The sequence below is a fragment of the Triticum urartu genome, chromosome 5A, assembly GCF_056163025.1.
Source record: "Triticum urartu cultivar PI428250 chromosome 5A, HENAU_Tu73, whole genome shotgun sequence".
Lineage (NCBI taxonomy): Eukaryota > Viridiplantae > Streptophyta > Magnoliopsida > Poales > Poaceae > Triticum > Triticum urartu.
The window spans coordinates 580,028,658-580,049,757 of NC_141877.1; the positions used below are offsets into that span (position 1 = coordinate 580,028,658).

Sequence of the window (21,100 nt, forward strand, 5' to 3'; positions counted from 1 at the left end):
CTTCTCCCCTTTACTTTGCATCCGCACCCTCCACCTTCGACACGACTGTTGTACGTCTCCGGCCGCCACAAAGGTATTGCCAGACGTCCACTGTTGTATGTCTCCGGCCGTCACAGAGGTATTGACTTTTTTTGACCTTGCCGTTCGGACCAACGTTTGAGACGGATTTAGAGTGCCCTGTTGTAGATGCTCTTACGCTAACTTCAATGCGTCGACCCAAATGAATATTTTTTGTTTGTTTGGGTTGATCGTAGGGACGACGTTCGTATTTTTCTAGCCACTGTGCCCAATGGCATCTGACATTAGTTTTTTTGTCTTTCAAGTTTGCTCGCACGTACGTCGGTGTAGTGAAAGCCTGCATTATCGCTCATGCTTTTAGCACAGGCACAAGTTTACTTTCATCTCTAGTTAACCCGGAGTCAAAAGAGATTTGTAGAACCCAGGGATGGGGTACGTGGATCGTGTCGTCCTGGGTCAAGATTCAGCAGTACCGACCCTCAAATTTGCTCCGGATCCATTGTTAAAAAGAAAAAAGACAAAAAAATTTAGCTCGGGCAATTTATCAAACAATTGTCGGGCATAATGAGCATCATAGGAGCGGATGGTACCTACACGGCGGTCGAAGAGGGGTGCAGAACGGCGGAGGAGGAGAAGCAGCGTGTGAGCCGGGGTGTACCGTTGCTGTTGGAGGTGACGGACTCGTCGAGTTTCGAAAGGAATGTGTCGTGGCAGCTAGGGTGAGCGGCGAAAGAGAAAGACCGAAGGAGAGAAAATGGAAGAATGGACCGCGTCTTGTAGAAGGCCATGTGGAAGACGCGCGTCTTGCCTTCCCCACCGCTATGGACTGAAGGTAAAATACCGTACTCCACCTCGTGGTATGACTGGCGACCTAAAAGGCATCACCTGGCCTTCTACGGTGCACTTATAGCTTGACGGGTATCGTGGCCTCGGATATACGGCATCATGGGACGGGTGAATACCATGGCATCGTGTAATGGTTGCATCCCTGACCTCTGTACATTTGGACTGGATCCAGAGTGCAGTGCCGTGTCAGTGGTAAGTGGCATATAATGCCCATCCTTCTGCACCGAATCATGTATCGATCAGAATGAATGAAAACTGAACACCCTCCGTCTGTCTCGCCTTTGTTCTCAACTTCTCACCCCCAATCCATTCGTCTGCTTCTTATCCCAGTTTCTCCCAATTACCTTGCAATTCCTGTAGTTCAGGACATCGCACGCCAGAATAAATACACACACATCAAAACCCTATCTCTGCATCGGAATATATAGTTTCTTCCTTGCACAACAGTATCCCCCTTCAATCTCAAACTCCTGATCTCAAGTTGTTCAAAAATGGAAGCTATTTTGTCGGCTGTTATAGGCGACTTTGTCAGCAGATTCATCTCCTTTATGACAAGCAAGTATTCAGATCTTGCATGTTCAGAGGAGAAGCAGGTGGAGAGGTTGCAGCAACTCCTTGTAAGAGTTCACGCCGTGGTTGAGGAGGCGAACGGGCGATACATCACCAACTCTGGTATGCTCCTACAACTGAAGATGCTGGCTGAGGCTATGTACAATGGTTATCATGCCCTAGACACCGTCAAGTGCAATCGACTGATCAAAGAGGGCTCCAACGAAGGTACGAGTGGCCCATTTGCGTTGTGCCTTGGCACTCCTCTCAAGCGCGCTCGTGCAAACAGCAGTAGATCAAATCACAGAGTTGGTGGCTCCGACCTGCTGCATGGTACCTTGTCAAATCTAGAAACTTTAGTTTCTAACCTGACGGAGTTTGCTATACTTTTGGGAGGATGCGAGCGCATGTCCCGTAGACCCTATGACACCTATCTGTACGTTGACAACTTCATGTTCGGCCGCAGTATCGAGAAGCAGAAAGTTCTGAACTTCTTGTTACTTCATCATAACGCTCCTGGTTCTCCAGCTGTGCTTCCAATCACCGGTGACAACCTAGTCGGAAAGAAAACTCTGGTAGCAAATGTATGCAACGATAAGAGGGTCCGCGGTCACTTCGCTTCGGTTTTGCACCTCAATGGAGACAAGTTCTGCGCAGAAGACCATGGAAGGTGCGCGTCTGCAGCAGGAAGGACATTGATTGTTGTCATATTTGCTTCAGATGTTGATTGTGAGGAATGGAAGAAGATTCACCATGCAGTGGCATGCATAAACACAGAAAGCAAGGTCATAATCGTAAGCAGGAAGGAAAGTTCAGTGAAATATGGTACTGTGAAGCCAATCCGCCTAACTAGATTACCAGCCGAGGAGTACATCTACCTCTTCAAGACACTGGCATTTGGAAGTGCAGACCCAAAGGACCACCCGAATCTGACACCAATTGCAATAGAGTTGGCGACAATGTTGGGAGGGTCATTTGTGGCAGCATACTCACTTGCCAGTGTGCTGAGGAAGGATGTAAGCTTTCAGTTCTGGCTTTCTATTTTCAACAGGTACAAGAATGTGACCGAGAATAACTTGTCCATGTTCGGCGAGCATCTGTCGCTCCGTATCAGAAGGCGCGCTCCGGTAGACATCACAAGCTTTCTTCCATCTCCTGCTGCTCCATTGTTGCTTACTCGTCCTCGAACTGAAACCGAGGTTTCCCAGAGGAGACTACCTAAAGTGACGATGGCGGACCTCATAGTGGATCCTACCATCCGTCCCAAGGGTGACTTCGATTTAGTGAAATGGAAATCACGGTTGCCACCTTATACCGAGTTTAGCTACTTCGTTCCATCTTGTGCTGAACAGAGGCATAAAACAACCGCAAGGAGGAAGCGTGAAGCAGCTATTTGTCCCTAGTGTTTCTTTTTTTTTTTTCTAAGCGTAAGTTTTTTATTTTTGCATGCATAACCATGAGTAAGTTATTATGTAAGTATATTGTTTCCGAAAACCAACCGGTGGTTGGATGGTTAGGAGGACAGTGGTATCTCCTGCGCACCGGAGTTTAAGTCCGGTGATACGCGTTCACTGGGATAGTGCCCGTTCAGTCTCTCGGAGGTGCTCATAAAGGTAGGGTGTGCGTGTGTGCGTTCATAGGGATAGTCTATGCTCGTGTATATGCGCGGCTTGGATTGTACTATGTTAAATAAAGTATATTGCTTCTGCGCACTCAATGGAGTTCCATCCAATCTGCATTACGATTTGTGTTAGTATTTGCTTTCTGTCTTTTGCCTTTTTTAGTGTAAAATATATGTTTCTTTGCCGTCCAGTGGAGATTCAATGGTCGAGTGCGCCGACACAAAAAACACATTCGAATTTGTTTTGGCCTATCCCATTATTTGAGAATTCCATTTTAATTGGAAAAATAATATTCCTAGCCATTCAACTTCCATGGGACAAAATTATAACGGTTCAGATTAAATTGAAAACCACCTAGTGATGTTAATTTTTGGCCTAGTAAATTTCAGTTGTGAGATGGGCTGAAAGAGGAAAATCTAAGCGTGCTTTAGAGGAAATGCCGGGAAAAAAAATAAGAAAACGAAAATGAGAAGAAATGGTGATGGGCTAAGGCCTCTTTTGGTTGGGGATGGAGAGAAAAGATGGGCGGTGAACTGGCTGGACTCGAGGCCCGAGTCATTTCAAGATTTGAAGTGATTTTTAGAAAATATGATAAAATTACATACATTTCAAAAATATCAAATTAACTAAAATATATATAAATTGAAGAGTGCATTATTAAGTTTATAATGTATAGAAGATACAAGTCTTGGAATTAAGAAGTTTTCCATAATTTGGCAATACTAATGAAAGAAAATATGCTCCAAAAGAATTACCAAATCTACTATATATGAAAAGGTTATAAAATTCAAAAGCGCACAAATTAAAGTGAAAAATAATTTTCAACACATTTAAGATATAAAAAGGAGGAAAGGGTGATGGGCTAAGATGGAGATGGGGAGAGACGATGGATATGTTCTGAATTTTATGAAACATATATAAGGTATGTAAAATATGGAATCAATTCCAAAAAGGCAACAAAATTTAGAAGTGCATGATTTTACACATAAGATTAGTACTCCCTCCATTTTTATATACAAGGCCACAAACTCATATTACAGGTATCAAGGCAAAAGTTAATGTCTTTTAAGTCAATGTTGCAAGTCAGCTTGTTTCCTTGTTTGCTGTGTAAATTAATGTGTATTTTTTTCTTTCATGCACATCAAGCCAATGCTCCTACTTCCGCATGCATGCAAGGGATAATTAATGTCTCCTTTGCTAGTACTACGAGGCAAACACCATTAATATTGCATCGATTAGTGTTAGTGGCCTTGTATATGTGCAAATTGTAATTTTGATAGTGGCCTTGTATATAAAAATGGAGGGAGTATTTTCTTCAGCACATCTTAAAATTTCAGAGTTATGATGATGATATAATATAAGGGATGCACAAGCCAAGTAAAGCATGAAACAAAAAATATTACTCCCTCCGTCCCACAATATAAGATGTTACTACAACCGGCGGTATTGTGAAGGAGGAAAAAAATAATTGGCTTATCAAATTCTCTATCGAGCCCGGAAAAAGATCCAACAAAAGATAGAAACAAATCCACTATTGGTTTCACGTCAAGCAATATGTAGAGTAACTCCCAATATAGGAGTAAAGGCAAGGCCTAATAAAAAAAGATCGACGTGGAAAGCTCCGATTGAAATAGGATCTAAACAAGGAAGAGCACTTGTCATTCGTATACTATAAACTTGCCCATACTAATGCATGAATAGATAACTAAAATAGTTACCTTTCAAGTCTAATTACTCTCGTGTGTTTCCCTGCATAGTTGCACTGAAAAATGCTGGTTTAGTCACTCTCTTGCAACAAGGGCACATGCTAGACAAAACTTCAGCTCCCTACTATCTACATCCAAAGTAAGGCTCTTCTATATAGTCTTTTGCTTGTCTTTAGTTCCAGTCTTTAACATGTTACACCACTCACCATCTGGCATTACCTTTTATTTTTCATGATTCCTCATTTTGTTGTAAATTTCTTCAAATCATACACCCATAAACTAGTTCCAAAAGAGAACATTGAAATTTCTTCACTAAGTGAGTTGGGTTTACGGGTTTTCACCCCTTCAGAAGTAAGCACTTGTTCATAATTTTGCACAGGCTTACATCCTTTTGTTGTCTATATTTCATAACACGTTGTATTCATTTAATTTCCCTCACCCCCCTTCCCCCCCCACCCCCCCCCCCCCCACCAAATTTTATTTTCTAGACCACATAAGCCTCCGACGAAAGTGTTTTTAGTTGCCATGTTATCTTTGTGATGTGAATTCAGGAAGCTAACATGAAAAAAATAAGTTACTGGTTCTAGAATTATTATCCACTACTTAAACGACACTTTGCTTATGAGATCATCATTTTGTAGTTATTCTATGTCGGATAATAGTTTGAGCATAACAGTTGTGTCTCCTTTGTTGTGCTATCTGTTTGCATAGAGAAGTTCGGTCAGTTGGCATGTGATGTTCACATCGGCCCACCTTCTAATATTGCTTTAAATCTTTCCATATTTGAGTTGTGAATATGATGTATTGTAAATCATTTTTTGCGAGTAGTGTTGTTAAGTTTGTGATTTGTGGTCATACTCATTCAAATTACTTTCATGCCACAATGCAGTTTCACAAGGTTAGATGACTTGTGGTTGATTTGTTGTAGCAAGTACCATATATTAAATTGGCAGATGCATTCAAACAAGGTGACATGCACTGACGAAGCTTCGATGTGGATCAAACATATACCTTGCAGTTTCATAGCACTGACATCTGATTTTGGTTCTGTGTTTCACACCGTAGCCATAATTAGTAACTTTGCATATTTTGAAGTGTAACCTAATATATTTTAGAGGAAGTATAATGAAATAATTATACTTTTACTTAGAGTTTTAAGTCGAGGTTTGTAAAAACAACATCACGGTCAATCCATTTTCACCCATGTTGCAGTAACATCTGGCCCACAATAAACAACCAACATATAAGCCCTCTAAAAGGAATCAGCGTGGCAAAAGCGCGCGCACACTTCTAGTCATGTATGTGTTCACATAATTCTTTTTGTAAACTTTGGATAGGAATTTTGTTTTCCTAACATACCGGGCTTCAAAAAGCCCGGGAACCAAAAGTTCACAGTCGAAACATGAAGCATATTGCTTCGGATTGCCAAAGTGTGATCAATGATATTGCCGCCAAGCAGGAAGGGAAACATGAAGTTGTCATTAGAGAACTTACCACATCCAGATCCTTATTTACGCTATGTAATTTCGTCCATGAAAAAAGAGGCCCGAATTATGAAGCCCACAATCTAGCTACGTTTGCTACTACTCTAAATCAGGGGAGGCACGCATGGCTTGGTCTCCCCCACGATACTATTTGTATTCCGATGATCATCAATGAATAAAACCTACTCTCTTCGTTCTCAAATATAAGTTTTTATAAAGATTCTAACAAGTGACTATATACGAAGCAAAATGAATGAATCTACACTCTAAAATATGTCTACATACATTTTTATATTATAGCCCATTTGAACGGAGGGAGTAGTGGATTGTGCTAAAAAAAAACATGGAGCCTATTGGAGTATTTTAAAAGCAGAAAGAGTGAATACGCCTTGCTCTTCATAAAGCGGGTTCAGCAGCGGCCGCGCGAGACTACCTTCGGAGACGGGCGCGTAAGCACGAAATCGCGTTGACGCCCACCACGGAAGCACATCCGGCGATGACCATGAGCGCCCCGACTCCCGCCATCCACTCGCTCAGCGCGCCGCCGCGGCCGCAGGCGCCGGCAACGCCTCCTCTCCGGCGCGCTACCTCCGCGGTATCCACCCTCCGGGAGTCCCCACAGCCGCCTCTAGCGCCCCTGAGCATCTCCTCTCGCCGCGCCGCCCTCCTCGCCCTCGTCCTGGCCGCCTCGCCGGCAAGGCCCGCCGCCGCCGCCTTCTCCTTCAGCTTCCGTACGGACACCACCACCATCTCTTCAACCGCCGGTCATGGCTATCGTTCCCCCTCACTCTTCTTGCTTTCCTCGCTGGTGTGTGCGCAGCTGGGCCGAAGGAGTTGCTGCGGGAGCAGAAGAGGAAGTCGGCGCGCTTCCTCCTCGCGCCCATCGCTGCCTCCCGCGAGACCCTCGTCAAGGCCCAGAACCTTCTCGGTATTCTCCAATGGCTTAGTTTATCCTCCTATAATTTTGTCTTGCAGTTCTCGGCAATTGTGACCTTCGCAATGCAGCTTCGGAGAATGCGTCTGCGGCGGACGCGGAGGAGGTGAGGGGGCGGCTGAGCGCGGCGGGGAGGGACTGCGTGCCGCGGGAGAGGAACTCGGTAGTCGCCTTTCAGTCACGAACCGGCGTCGAGGTTGGGGGGCTTGCACTAGCCATGGGTGGTTTCTCTTTGCATTTTTGGTGTTCCAAGTGTTTGATGAAATTACCCGCAGGTCTGCACATTCAGCTTGATTCTGAAGAATGCCGCGTCGCTGCTCGACGATAAGGATCCTCTCAAGGTTGAAGCTGATACCAGCCTTGCAGAGCTAATACAGTAGGTTTATCTTGGACATCTCAAGAAGCTTGCCAAATTTCTGTATATTATTGTGTCAACTGTCGAGTAAACTATCGGGTCTTTTTTTGTGGCAAAATTGATCGTTAGTTAACCTTGTGCAGATCATTCTCTGACCTGGGAACTGTGGTGGAGAACAGTAACTTTGAGCTCAGTGATGATAGGTGAGTGATGTGGCCTCGCCACTCAACTTGTTTCTTTACTAAAAAAGTTCCCATAACCAACCATTTCTCTGTGTTTCCGATAGGCCTTATTAGGGGTGCTCATGTTGGTTTTTAGCCAGGTTAAACCCAGCAAGCACTAGTTTTATTACTAATGATTGTTACCACTTTTTCAAGTTCCTAGTTCAGGTGATGGTTTCAAACAGTTGAAACAGTTTTATAAAACCGTGTTTAAGTACCCATAGGTCTTATGTATCGTTAATTTGTCATCACAGGTTATTTTCATATTTATATTCTTTACTGTGAAAAGTCTTTTCATATTGCAATCAAGTAAAATTTACACTTTTGTTCACTAATACTCCTAGGTAGGATTTAAATACCAATGTCGATGTGCCCATTCCTTGACTTTCCTTACAAAAAGAGTTTTATAATGTAGATTATAGTTCTGTATTTTCCATGAAACTGCTTTGGAGTCTTCTTAAGCTAGTAAACTCGCTGGCGCTTACCAACTTCACTGTACTGCAGAAAGAAGATGAAGGATGACCTGCTGAGCACTATCTCCGCCCTTGATAAATACGAACAGGGTGTTAAGGATTGTTTAGGTGTATAGAATACTTTGCTGATTTTCGTTAAGTTTACTCTGAAGCAACTCTTGAGGATTGAAATCATTTCAGAATATAAATCGTTTTGTTTTCCTGCCATGTGTGGTAAGGGTTTTGCTTGCCTCTGGTCTTTTCTCACCATTGCCTTTTTTGTTCAATACAGTTTGTATATTTTGTTTGGCAAATGCGATTCATAGTAAATAGAATCGCTCACCCTATTGGACAAATGAAATAACAAGAGTTATTGGTTCAGATAAGATATATGTCACTTCCTTCAGTGTTTTCTATCTGTTGTGTTTCGGTTACCTCGTTTAATGTTTTCCATCTCTTGGGTTCCACATTTTATCAGAATGTTTAATGCCAGTAAAATATATATACATGCATCTTCCTGTAGTGTGGTTCCCTTCCTTCGCTTTGTGTACCATGAGATTGTTTTATGCTCACACTTATTGATGATTTTTAATGAACTGTGATTGCTTGGAAGGTACTATAAATGGGCGAAGAACTGGGCAAATCCTTGATAAAGTGCACCTTTCAGTCCGAGATAATCCACAAAATCTTGTCAGTGAAAAATATCGATAAGTGTATTATACAAACTCACGTCTGGGTTTGAGTGCGACCGTACTCTCCAAGTAATCAGAGGAAAATGAAGAATCATAATTATTTCAAACAGCGATCCAGTGCATATAAAGCCTTATAAAGTGGTGTGATCATCTGGAGAAGCAGAGGCTTCTACCAAATACAATCTGCGGCATGGTGTGCCATCCTCTGGATTAGTCTCCACTGATCTTGGCAATCTCCTCAGCTTATCAAACAGATTTTGTGGATGATTTAGGAGACCAAAATGTGCTTGGGGGTCTCCAATTTGTGACAACATTGCTTGAGAGAACCCCATAGAAGGCAGAAGGAGATCAGGGCTGTCGTGGTAGAAATGGTACATCGTCTGCGACAGCGACGCCGCATTCTTGTTCATGAAGTCAGCAAGGAGGACTGTGCAGGCTAAGGTGCGGCATGCCGCAATTGTTTCAAGGACTTGCATTGCATGCACATGATGAAGGTAATAGAGGATTCCTTCAAGAACCCATACGGTATTTCTTTCAGGAACATACCCACAACTCTGTAGCTTGGTCATCCAGTCAACATCTCGTATGTCAGCAGGAACCCTAGTCAACGATTTTGCCATCATGGTGAGTTTTTGATGATTTCCAGAACTCATTGCTTCATGCAGAATATCTGATTTCATATCTAGGAGATCTGCAAAGTCGAGTTCAAATACAGCGCATTCCTTTAGGCAGCCCAGTCGATAGGCTCTTGCGTCCATCCCTATAAAAACAATATTTATCCAAGTCAGTCCTTTATTTCGTCAAAGTAAAAGTGTGCTGTACATGTGAACATATCTCCCAAGTTTCTTCATCAGGTTTGTGCAATGCTTCAAAATGAAAAAAATACTATTAATGAAAAATGCTAGAGTTTAATTGTGCAGCTCTACATGTTTCATCAGCTGCAAAATGCTCAATGTCTTCTTCTAGCAATCTTTTGTGCAATTGCTGAAAAGCGTTAGAATGTTCAGGGATGAGCCTCAAATGCATTGCTGAATACATAGCGAATTTCGGCAAACTGTCATGTATCCAAAGGAAAATTTGCTTGTGGAAGTTTGGGTTTCTATAGATGCTCATCTGTAGCTGCTGAAAAAGAAATCGATGTTTTTCTTTTCTTGGAACATTATGTGCGTGTCCTTTACTCCCCTAGGTAGATACCAACAAAATGTCCTGGTACACTGTATCTAGAGAAAAAAAATATCCTGGTCTACGTGGGCGCCAACCGATGGAGGATATAAATGCCAGGGTCTTGAAGGCATGAAGTTTTTCCGCAAAAAAGAAGAGGACATGAAGTTGATGTGTCAAGTGCTCTTTGGAGTCTGGACAAATCACACTCATATTTTGCCTGTACTAAAATTTACATCCCTACATTACTGGATAGCTTTGCTCTTGCTGCAGTGTCGCCGGGTGTCTCCATTGCTGGCCACAATTGTGTAATTTGTTTTGTTTCCCTTTCCGTCTACATGTACAGTGATAATGTCTCTCGTGGACCTTGTTTTTTTCCTCGAATCGATCAGGGTTTCTTTCCCCCGCAAAAAAGAAAACGATCAGAGTTTTTCTTTCACACTGATTGTTTTCCAAAAGTGATCCACATAAGTTTTCTGCCACGTATAAAATCTGCAGGGTGGAAAAAGACTGGCACAGAGGAGGGACCGTTGCCTACCAATGAAACTCCCGTTTAAGATTTTCAGGATGCTTTTCTATATATTTCAAGTCAGTTTGGGTATTATGATGGATTATGACAGTACCGTTTAGTTAAATGATATTTTCGCCTGTATTTGTTTTGCCACTTTGCTTTGCTGATGTTCTTGTGAAAATACTTATTTTTCTGTGGAATGTTATACTTGTGAAAATATGATATGAAGCCTGCTGGATAGTATAGTAGAATTTAAACTATTTTAATGGTATTGGCCTTTCAAAAAAAATTACTTTGATAGGATCTGGAAAATATGCTGTAAATCATTCACAGCTCTTTTGTGCATCTGTTTTTCTAAAAGGTGAAATGACACTTTGTGAGGTCTCTGGTCATAAATAGATGAGCTCGTACACTAACTTAGTCTGCAGTATGCATTTTTACTACTGTTTTTGCTGGCATATGTTAGTTAAAGGAAATTATTAACTTATATTGTGAAAAAAAATCACGACACGCTAATTGGTACTATTTTCAGTTTACCAATCAAAATATATTTTTATACAAACTGAAAATTATCTACTGTGTTGTTTCTAGAAATTCATCTATTTGCAAATGGTTAAGCTATTTAAGCTTGCAGATACCATGGTGTTTCACAACCACGATGAAAACTAATTGCCCATTCGACAGAAGTAATTTCAAAATCTTTGGAAACACACACCCATTTTGTTTGAAGCATGTGCAATTGTGTAAGTAAAACTATTATTCTGTTTGATGGAAGCAATTATATTTCATTAAAGCAACTATTTAGTCATCATAAACAAATTGAAGCACGAACCAGACCGAAATGCCAAAACATGTTAAAAGCGTTTCAACCAGTGGAATAAGCAATCAATTGTAAAACAAACAAATACTCTGTGTGCGATGCATGGAGCTTGCATCCGTGTAATACGAAGATGCATTTCAAACTTTGAATTCGCAACACATTTCACCAAGGAATGCCACGTGCACAGTAGCTACGCACAGCACAGCGAGGCTGTGTTACTTGTGTAGGCGTGACGAACCTGCGCCGAGGAGGACGACCTGCGCGGCGCCGCCGAGGCCGGCGACGGCGGCCTCGATGCGGGCGTCGAACCAGAGCGTGCGCACGGCGATCATGACCCCGTGCACCTCGCGCGCGCCGGTGCGCTCGTCGCGGCGCATCCTCTCGTGGAGGCCCCTGAGGTGGCGCTCCCCGGCCAGCACCCCGGCGGCCGGGTCCCGCACGGCGCCCGCCCACAGCGCCCGCACGGCCGCCGTCTGGCACGCGCTCTGCAGCACGGGGTCCCACTCCGCCTCCACCCGCGCGTGCAGCGCCCGCACCCCCTCCGCCGCCAGCTGCTCCATCGCCGCCGCCAGCACGCCCTCGCCCTCCTCCAGCCTCTGCTCGCCATTGGCGCCCGCCTTCCCCTCTTGGGACGACGACATGACCGACCAGCTGCGTGGCTCTCGGCGCGGCGGCCGGGCTCTGCCGCTGGCTGTCCGGGGGGGCGGGATGAGGGGGTAGCGCGCAGCGGCCAGCCGGCCACACGATGGCATGGCTAAGCCGCATATATAGTGCGCGTGGCCGGCCCCGGCCCGTTCCTGTTCCGGCGGGGCAGCGTGGGCGTGACGGCGTGCACTTGATCGGCGGGGCCTCCCCCGCTTTACGTCGATCGCTCGTTGTATGGGAGGGGATAAGGGGAAGAGGACCACCCGTCGGCATGGGCTTAGCCAGTTCGGCGCTCGTGACCTGCGTACGGCACGGGTGGTGCCTGTTTTTTCAGCTGCTTCTCCTGGGCGCGTAGTACGGCCAGGCTCCCGGCCGGGGTCGGCGAAACTGTGGCGCGACGGCGACGGCGCGTGGCCGGTTGCGAGTAATAGCTAGGCGAGTGGCGCTGTCGCGCGGCGGAGGCGACAAGCACGTGCGCGCGCGGGGCGGCCGTTGGGCTCCGGCCGCCCGCGACAAGGCCGGCCACGCCCTTTTGTTGCCAGCTATGGCTGTGCACCGCCACCGAGGACCGATTGTGTGTGCTGTGGCGCGAGTGTGAGCGTGCGAGCACCGGGTGCGGAGGGGGGACGCGTCGATTCTCTGCCATGTGAAATCACTTTTTTGAGCTTTATTTATTTTTGGGGGTTTTTTTTTAGCTTTATTGAGATAACGAAGTCGAAACAACAATTTTGTGAATAATGAAATGTTTGAAATTACTTTTTGAAATGATGGAGCCTCTCTGAAATAGTAGTGACCAAATAATGAATTCTCGCTGAAATGGTCGAAATCCATTTCTAATTAATAATTAACCCGTTATGAAATAACTGAAATATCTCGGCGTAGGTGCATTCACTTGTTTGAAGCAACCAAATCTATCTGTAATAGTTGAAATCAACTTTTAAAGACACTGCAATATTTCCAAAATATTGAAATATATCTTAAATAGTTGAAACCACTTTTTTTGCGAGATGAAACCACTTTTCTGGAATAATGAAAAATTGAAAACATTTCTGAAACAAATGGAATCACCTTTTTGGAATAATGGAACCTTTCTAAAACAAATGGATCGCTTTTTTGGAATAATGAAACCTTTCTGAAATAGGTGACATCATTTGGGGGGGGGGGGGGATAATGTAATCTGTTGAAACAATATTATCTTGCTAAAATCAGTTATTTGTAATCTTTGAATTATTTTACAATTTACCGAAAAATTAAGACATGAGTAAGTACTATTTAGAATATTTTGCTATATCAATATCAAAATCCATATACAGAATAAGAAAAAGTGCGGTGAACCAGGGGCATCTCGATATGTAGAAAATTGGCCTATTTTATGTCAGAAGGTTTTGCTAAAACTAATCATGTTATATTTCTCTGTATAAGTTGACAGCTCTGAGATATGAACCAAGTGGAAAGATCAAGTTTAGATGAGAAAACATGACCTCAATGACTTACACATATCTAAAAGATGTGGCACAAGTTTGGCTAAGTCGACTAAAAGTTGAGAAATTACGCTAAATGGGGTAAAATTTGTCACACATGTGAAATTTGGGGGTGAAAAAAATAAATGAAATCCACTCTATTATGTGAGTACTTCTTTTCTTATTGTAGTCTATGTAAATTAATGTTCATCACACACATACACACAAAAATCAATGGTTAGATCAAGTGCCACCATGGTAAAATTTTGTGTTCCCATGCTCTTTTTTCCTTGCAAGTCAAAGAGGCTTTTAATGTTCTGGTCTCAAATGAATCATTTTAGGAATTAGATGTACAATACTTAGAGAACATCTAGATGTGCTTTAGCAAAACTGTTTTATATTTCACATTCTCCAAAAAAGATACTCCCTCCGTTCCTAAATATATGTCTTTTTAGAGATTTCTTTACAAACTACATACAGAGCGAAATGAGTGAGTCTACACTCTAAAGTACGTCTATATACATTCGTATGTAGTCCGCATTGAAATCTCTATAAAAACTTGTACACGCTCCATTCGAAAAAGCTTGTTTCTCTAACTTGATGTTAGATACATTCATTTGAGGGGCAAACTTTTTTGAACGGAGGAAGTATTTAGAAAGGGAGGGAGTATACGATTCCCCACATTTTAATTTAGGATGTTAAAGATGTGACATGAATTTTTGGGACATGCGGCCATCCAGTCCGTCCGCCCGCGCGTCGCGATTCCTACTTTTAATAAGCCCTCTGGCAATACGAGGCGGCATGATTCACAGGGGTGAGAATACACCTCTTTATACGACGTGCTGTGTGGAGTGTGGCGATAGAGCTCCCGGGCTCGCCTGCTCATGCTACCTGTTCCAATGGAAGAACGAGTAGTTGGTACAGGTATTGAATGCGATGGTAGATAGGAGAGGAAAAGCTACCTAGCGTCCAGCACTGTAGTGACTTCGCCGTCCGATATGACGACGCCGGTGCATAACGGCTCGCGGCCGTGAGGTTAGCTACACACTTTCTCGAAACAGAAAAGGTTAGGAACGCACTTCGTAAAAAAATACTCCCTCCGTTCGAAATTACTTATCACAAAAATGAATGTATCTACAACTAAAATATATCTAGATACATTTATTTCTTGGACGAGTAATTCCGAACGGAGGGATTACTAGTGGAGCGAACACTCTAGCATTGTTATTTTTCTTTTCTTTTCCGGTTTTATTTACATTTTAATTTCTTTTTTTCTTTTCGGTAAATACACATGCTAAAAAATAAAACATTCACACACATCAAAGAAATGTTCGTGGATATACAAAACTTTCAAGTGTACGTCAAAAATATTTTTATGTGTGTGTTAAAAAATATCCATCATGTTAAAAAAATCAACTCATATCTTTAAAAAATTCATGATGTATATTGCAAACTTGTTTGTCATGCAGTAAAAATTATTCATAGTGTAATTCATACATGTTCATCGTGTAATCTCAAAATATTCATCGTGCGTCAACACGTTTTATAGTTACATCAACATTAAGAATCATGGTGTTTCCAAAATTGCTCATACTGTAATTCAAAACCATTAAACGTATATTTGAAAGTGTTCATCGTGTACAAAAATATACTCAAATGTAATTAAAAAAATATTCACCTTGTATTAGAAAATGTACATGGTATATCTTTTAAATACATCATTACTAAAAAAACACTCTGCTTGCATATGTTTTGTTTGCATACATTAGAATATAGTCTGCACAGGTGAGTACAGGACCCGCAATGCCATGTTTCAAGAAACGTCGTTTGCTAGCACGTGAGGCCAACAGTACCCTACACGGTTGAAATAAGTATACAATCCGGAAGGTGGCCCATATCCTGACGCGAACAAGTGCCCGCTGATTCCAGTTTTTTGTTTTTTGAAGAATTTGATATTTCATAATTAACACTGAAATTATTTGGTCTTATCGGTTCTTCTCTATTCAGTCTTCGGCTTCTATAGGGTGGTGTTCGGTCCCGACCAAATAGACCAAATGTCATACTACAACTAAAATTCATGTACATTACAGTACATATGTATGCAAACAAAATTGAGATAATGGGTATGTGTAACAGGTATATGCAACCAAAATTTTAGAGCTGAAACAACGTGTGTGTAGTAGGTGTATTCAGCCGAACTGTGTCATAAACATCAAGAGATAACCACGGATTGTGCTAATTGTCCCATATACTTTCAGAGAATTGTGGTAATTCAATCTATCTGGTTTATGTGGTCATCCAGATAAGAAGCTCGATCCGGCCAAATTTAAATTGGGCCTTCAGTTTTGACGACCAATTTTAGTTCGGTCTTTTATACTTGGACCTTTATGGGTTTGGACTTAGTCTTTCCGGATTCGATCTTCGGTCTTCAATTTTTATGTCCGGGCTTAGGTCCAATAGTAAAATCCTTAATAGAGGGCTGATAAAGTGATTAGGCGAGGATGGACGCTTCTATGAATTTTCGCATGGCGAAAGCTTTTGGGATCATATTAGCTTTGGCCTAAAAATACAGGGGTTCCTTCTTTGGAATGTTTACATTATTCTTGCTTGAACTGTAAAAAGAAGTTATTGCTTGATGCAAGGAAAATTGGCAAGCATCAAATCTGCAGCTTTTTTGAGTAATAAACAAAAATTGTTCTTGCTTGATAGAAGGAAAAATTGCAAGTATCAAATCTGCAGCTTTTTTATACTCCCTCCATTCAAAAAATACTTATCATCAAAATGAATAGAAAAACATGTATCTAGAACTAAAATATATTTAGATACATCTCCTTTTATCCATTTTGATGACAAGTATTTTCGGACGGAGGGAGTTGTATAGTATATTCTAATCACGTATAGTGGATTCTTTTTCGGAAACACTAACGCCCACACCTGTGGGCATTTGCATCTCGCCCACACGCGTGGATCCGCGTCCGTTTGTAGGTGCACGAATCTTGACATGTTTGTGGTGTCACGTAGGACTGGGCTGGTGTGTGGGCATTCACCCGGTCGCCCACACGTTTGTTTCACCACACGGAGGGGCTGGTGTGTGGGCGTTTAGCAGTTCGCCCACACACCAGTTTTCACTCACGCACAAGGACTGGTGTGCGGACATTTGCCATCTCGCCCACACGCCCGTCTTCTCTCCCACACCCAAGCTGCCAGTTGCCATGCGTTTTGCAGTGTACATGGCAACTGCCCTAGTGTGCTTGTAAGCAGATGGCAACTCTCTCTTTTTTTATCCGAACATGTCAGTTGCCATGTGTTTTGCAGGGTACACGGCAACTGCCCCAGTGTGCTTGTAAGCAGATGGCAACTCTCTCTTTTACCCGAACATGTTGTTTTGTCATGTCTCTTTGTAGCGCTACACGGCAACCGCCTAGTGTTAGTAGGTGGCAACTCCTAAGGTTTTCAAATTATGGCAACTGTAGTAAATCAGACCATACATGGCAACTGCTTAGTGTTAGTAGGTGGCAACCTCTAAAGTTTTCAAATCATGGCAACTATAGTAAACCAGACCATACATGGCAACAGCTGCAGTTGTCCAAAATGGCATCTGTCACTTGACCTGAGATGGCAATTGCAGTTGAGCAACCATGGCAACTGTAGTTCAGCGACATAGCAACTGTAGTTCAGTGACATGGCAACTGCAGTTAAACGGACATTGAAGAGGGTCCAGACCATGGCAACTGCGGGGATGCGTGGTGACTGTCACGCGGGGCGTGCGGGACCTTGAGGTAGGTGGCTGAGAGAGGTCGTGTGGGTGTTATGCATTTTGCCCACACGTAGGCATGTGAGAGGGACCGCAAGAAAAAAACGAGGCGTGTGGGCGCTAGTTGTTTTGCCCACACGTAGATGTGTGGGCTGGTTCTTTTAGACACCACACAAAATGTGTGAGCAGACCCCAATGCCCACACGTGTGACAGTTACCGTCGTCCTTTTTTTTGTAGTATGAGTATAATCTAATCACACCCCACAAAAAGAAATATAATGTAATCACGTAGTGACCCCACCTAGGGTGCTGGCGTGCATACATCTATCAATGTTACGTGCCGTTTTGCGTTCGAAGTCGCGTGCCGTTTTGACCCTGACGCCGTCGTTCCCTTAACGGCCGTCCAGCATGCACGTGGGACCAGCCATGTGCTATACGGATGAATTAACTGCTTCATGGCATATCCCGAGGAGAACGTGTGCTTGGCGATTCCGTAAGCAGGCGCGCTCGTGCACTCCTGTGGATATTCGGTGCTGTGTGGCCCATGACGCATTTAAGTTTCGTATGAATACACGAGCGAGACAGTGCCCCGATCTAGGAATAAATTCTTCTGGGTGTCTGGTGGGCGTGATTGAAGTGGTCGTCCGGTGAACTCACTGCACATCCTGTGTCACCACGTCTGCAGCAAGGTGTGGAGATGAAGTCCGCGGAGACGGAGATCAGGTCAGGACGTCTAGACCAATATTTCTGTGATGGGTTTCATTTTTTCAAAGTGGATGAAAACATGTTTTGAAATATGAGGGCTAAATTTTTGAATGAGTGTTTTTTTAGCCAAACAGAAGAAACGTTTTTTTTACAAGTGACCCCCATGATCATTTCATGAGTGGGTGAAACATTTTATGGAATGAGAGAATTGAAATTAATTCAACGAGTTAAATAAGTTTCCCAACTATACCCACAATGACTTACCATTTCCCGATTGGGGAGAAATCAAATTTTATTATGTTTATCCTTTTTTCATATATAAAATTATCAGTACAACTAGTACTCATGAGCACTATCATGGTTTTCATTGTTTTGAACGTTTAGCTACTCTCCATCAGCAGGATCATGGTTTTTATTGTTTCAAAATGGGTGGAACCATGTTATTGAAAAAAGAGGAAACCGATGTTTTTTGAAATGAGTGTAAATTATTATCGAAAGAGAAAAAAACCAATTTTCCAAGCAGAAACAATGAATGTTGTGGGCAAGTTTTACAAATTGATATATCAAGTTTCTCGATTGATATTTGTTCAAATGGAGACCTATACCCACAATGGGTTGATTTTTTTTCGACAAGGGAGAAAACAAATTTTATTATGTTTGTCCATTTTTTTATATAAAAAATGATTTGATCAGTGCAACTACTACCCATGAGCACTATCATGGGTTTCATTGTTTCGAAGTGGATGAAAACATGTTTTCAAATATGAGGGCTAAATTTTTGAATGAGTGTTTTTTTAGCCAAACAGAAGAAACATTTTTTTTACAAGTGATCCCCATGATCATTTCATGAGTGGGTGAAACATTTTATGGAATGAGAGAATTGAAATTAATTCAACGAGTTAAATAAGTTTCCCAACTATACCCACAATGACTTACCATTTCCCGATTGGGGAGAAATCAATTTTTATTATGTTTATCCTTTTTTCATATATAGAATTATCAGTACAACTAGTACTCATGAGCACTATCATGGTTTTCATTGTTTTGAACGTTTAGCTACTCTCCATCAGCAGGATCATGGTTTTTATTGTTTCAAAATGGGTGGAACCATGTTATTGAAAAAAGAGGAAACGGATGTTTTTTGAAATGAGTGTAAATTATTATCGAAAGAGAAAAAAACCATTTTTCCAAGCAGAAACAATGAATGTTGTGGGCAAGTTTTACAAATTGATATATCAAGTTTCTCGATTGATATTTGTTCAAATGGAGACCTATACCCACAATGGGTTGATTTTTTTTTCGACAAGGGAGAAAACAAATTTTATCATGTTTGTCCATTTTTTTATATAAAAAATGATTTGATCAGTGCAACTACTACCCATGAGCACTATCATGGGTTTCATTGTTTCGAAGTGGATGAAAACATGTTTTCAAATATGAGGGCTAAATTTTTGAATGAGTGTTTTTTTAGCCAAACAGAAGAAACGTTTTTTTACAAGTGATCCCCATGATCATTTCATGAGTGGGTGAAACATTTTATGGAATGAGAGAATTGAAATTAATTCAACGAGTTAAATAAGTTTCCCAACTATACCCACAATGACTTACCATTTCCCGATTGGGGAGAAATCAAATTTTATTATGTTTATCCTTTTTTCATATATAAAATTATCAGTACAACTAGTACTCATGAGCACTATCATGGTTTTCATTGTTTTGAACGTTTAGCTACTCTCCATCAGCAGGATCATGGTTTTTATTGTTTCAAAATGGGTGGAACCATGTTATTGAAAAAAGAGGAAACGGATGTTTTTTGAAATGAGTGTAAATTATTATCAAAAGACAAAAACCATTTTTCCAAGCAGAAACAATGAATGTTGTGGGAAAGTTTTACAAATTGATATATCAAGTTTCTCGATTGATATTTGTTCAAATGGAGACCTATACCCACAATGGGTTGATTTTTTTTTCGACAAGGGAGAAAACAAATTTTATTATGTTTGTCCATTTTTTATATAAAAAATGATTTGATCAGTGCAACTACTACCCATGAGCACTATCATGGGTTTCATTGTTTCGAAGTGGATGAAAACATGTTTTCAAATATGAGGGCTAAATTTTTGAATGAGTGTTTTTTTAGTTGAACAGAAGATACGTTTTTTACAAGTGATCCCCATGATCATTTCATGAGTGGGTGAAACATGAATGGGTTGCTGGGTGGATTTACGTTTTGCAGGGGCAAGCTGGGGCATTCATTCGTTTGCTACATATTTATTGTGCTACCGGAGTCACGAATTATTGCCGGTGCACTGCATGAGGTGGGTGCGGTGTGTGGTTTTGGGTTAAATACATTTGCATCCTCTCACGCGATCCATCGGGCTTAATTAACAACATGCTCGCAAACAATGACCATTTAATGCATCTAAGCCAGCATACAGACACAGTACAAACGTGATACAATGGCTGCATAAGAGAGAACTATTGAATGCTGGAACTACATCTAAGCTCGCACCGCACGCATGTCACTAGCTAGCTTTTAGAACATCTACTTGCAGGTCTGGCCGATAACAACATGTTGCTTAAAAACTTGTGCATGCAGCATATGGCCATTAGCACCATGTTCAGGACGCCCAAGATGAAAATGTTCTTCAACCATGCTTGATTCTGCTCAAGCAGAGTTACATGCCGATACACGGATGCGTGCGAGAGTAGATGACCCCAACAAGTGTTGAAGTACTATATAATTGTTCTCCCACTTCCAAAACCCGCATCCACCAAGCTGAAAAACACAAAAAGAGCTTGGTTTGAGAGGAGGAGCTGCGGGAGATGGACGCAAAGAATCTCGAAATACTTACTTCATGCCATTCGCATTCGTAGAAATGCCTCCCTGGGTTCTCTACCGTTCCAGAGACGAACCAGAGCGTGTTGCCGGCGTTGCACTCCGGACAGCGGATCAGAGGAAGCGGTGGCATCTAGGTGGAGCAGTGGTGTGACGCAGGAGGGTGGAGCTAAGCTCGGACTTGGATGAACACATGCTTGCGAGGCAGAGGGGAAGAGAGGTGGTATGAAAACTTGAGCGAGATGTGAATCTACAAGCGCCGAGACAGTTTAAAAAGGCTGTGGGGGAGCGTCCTGGAGCTAGCTGTTGGCACTGCCATCCTGGCC

At 42.2% G+C, this 21,100-nt stretch overlaps 3 protein-coding genes across 3 annotated transcripts; 2 read left to right on the forward strand and 1 right to left on the reverse strand.

Annotated features, from left to right (window-relative positions):
• The first annotated feature begins 1,113 nt into the window (after positions 1-1,113).
• Positions 1,114-3,040, forward strand: LOC125506024 (disease resistance protein RGA2-like). The gene has a single exon (XM_048670909.2). It carries the CDS (start codon positions 1,356-1,358, stop codon positions 2,814-2,816), a length of 1,461 nt encoding a protein of 486 aa, XP_048526866.1. The 5' UTR covers positions 1,114-1,355; the 3' UTR covers positions 2,817-3,040.
• A 3,605-nt stretch (positions 3,041-6,645) lies between these two features.
• Positions 6,646-8,432, forward strand: LOC125510733 (plasma membrane fusion protein). Its single transcript, XM_048675985.2, has 6 exons — positions 6,646-6,956; positions 7,046-7,153; positions 7,231-7,355; positions 7,435-7,535; positions 7,658-7,717; positions 8,240-8,432. Exons 1-6 carry the CDS (start codon positions 6,722-6,724, stop codon positions 8,322-8,324), a joined length of 714 nt encoding a protein of 237 aa, XP_048531942.1. The 5' UTR covers positions 6,646-6,721; the 3' UTR covers positions 8,325-8,432.
• Positions 8,433-8,833: 401 nt separating this feature from the next.
• On the reverse strand, positions 8,834-12,511 carry LOC125510732 (Leucine carboxyl methyltransferase). Its single transcript, XM_048675984.2, has 2 exons — positions 11,610-12,511; positions 8,834-9,639 (listed from the first exon to the last, which is right to left on the reverse strand). Exons 1-2 carry the CDS (start codon positions 12,121-12,123, stop codon positions 9,011-9,013), a joined length of 1,143 nt encoding a protein of 380 aa, XP_048531941.1. The 5' UTR covers positions 12,124-12,511; the 3' UTR covers positions 8,834-9,010.
• Between the last annotated feature and the right edge of the window lie 8,589 nt (positions 12,512-21,100).

Excerpts from the sequence above, each read along its gene's own strand:
- LOC125506024 (XM_048670909.2), top strand. The coding sequence starts at position 1,356 with ATGGAAGCTATTTTGTCGGCTGTTATAGGCGACTTTGTCAGCAGATTC.
- LOC125510733 (XM_048675985.2), top strand. The coding sequence starts at position 6,722 with ATGACCATGAGCGCCCCGACTCCCGCCATCCACTCGCTCAGCGCGCCG. Across the intron at positions 7,356-7,434 it reads AGTCACGAACCGGCGTCGAG|GTCTGCACATTCAGCTTGAT; the intron begins GTTGGGGGGCTT and ends AATTACCCGCAG. Across the intron at positions 7,536-7,657 it reads AGCCTTGCAGAGCTAATACA|ATCATTCTCTGACCTGGGAA; the intron begins GTAGGTTTATCT and ends AACCTTGTGCAG.
- LOC125510732 (XM_048675984.2), bottom strand. The coding sequence starts at position 12,123 with ATGCCATCGTGTGGCCGGCTGGCCGCTGCGCGCTACCCCCTCATCCCG. Across the intron at positions 9,640-11,609 it reads GGTCGTCCTCCTCGGCGCAG|GGATGGACGCAAGAGCCTAT; the intron begins GTTCGTCACGCC and ends TTGTTTTTATAG.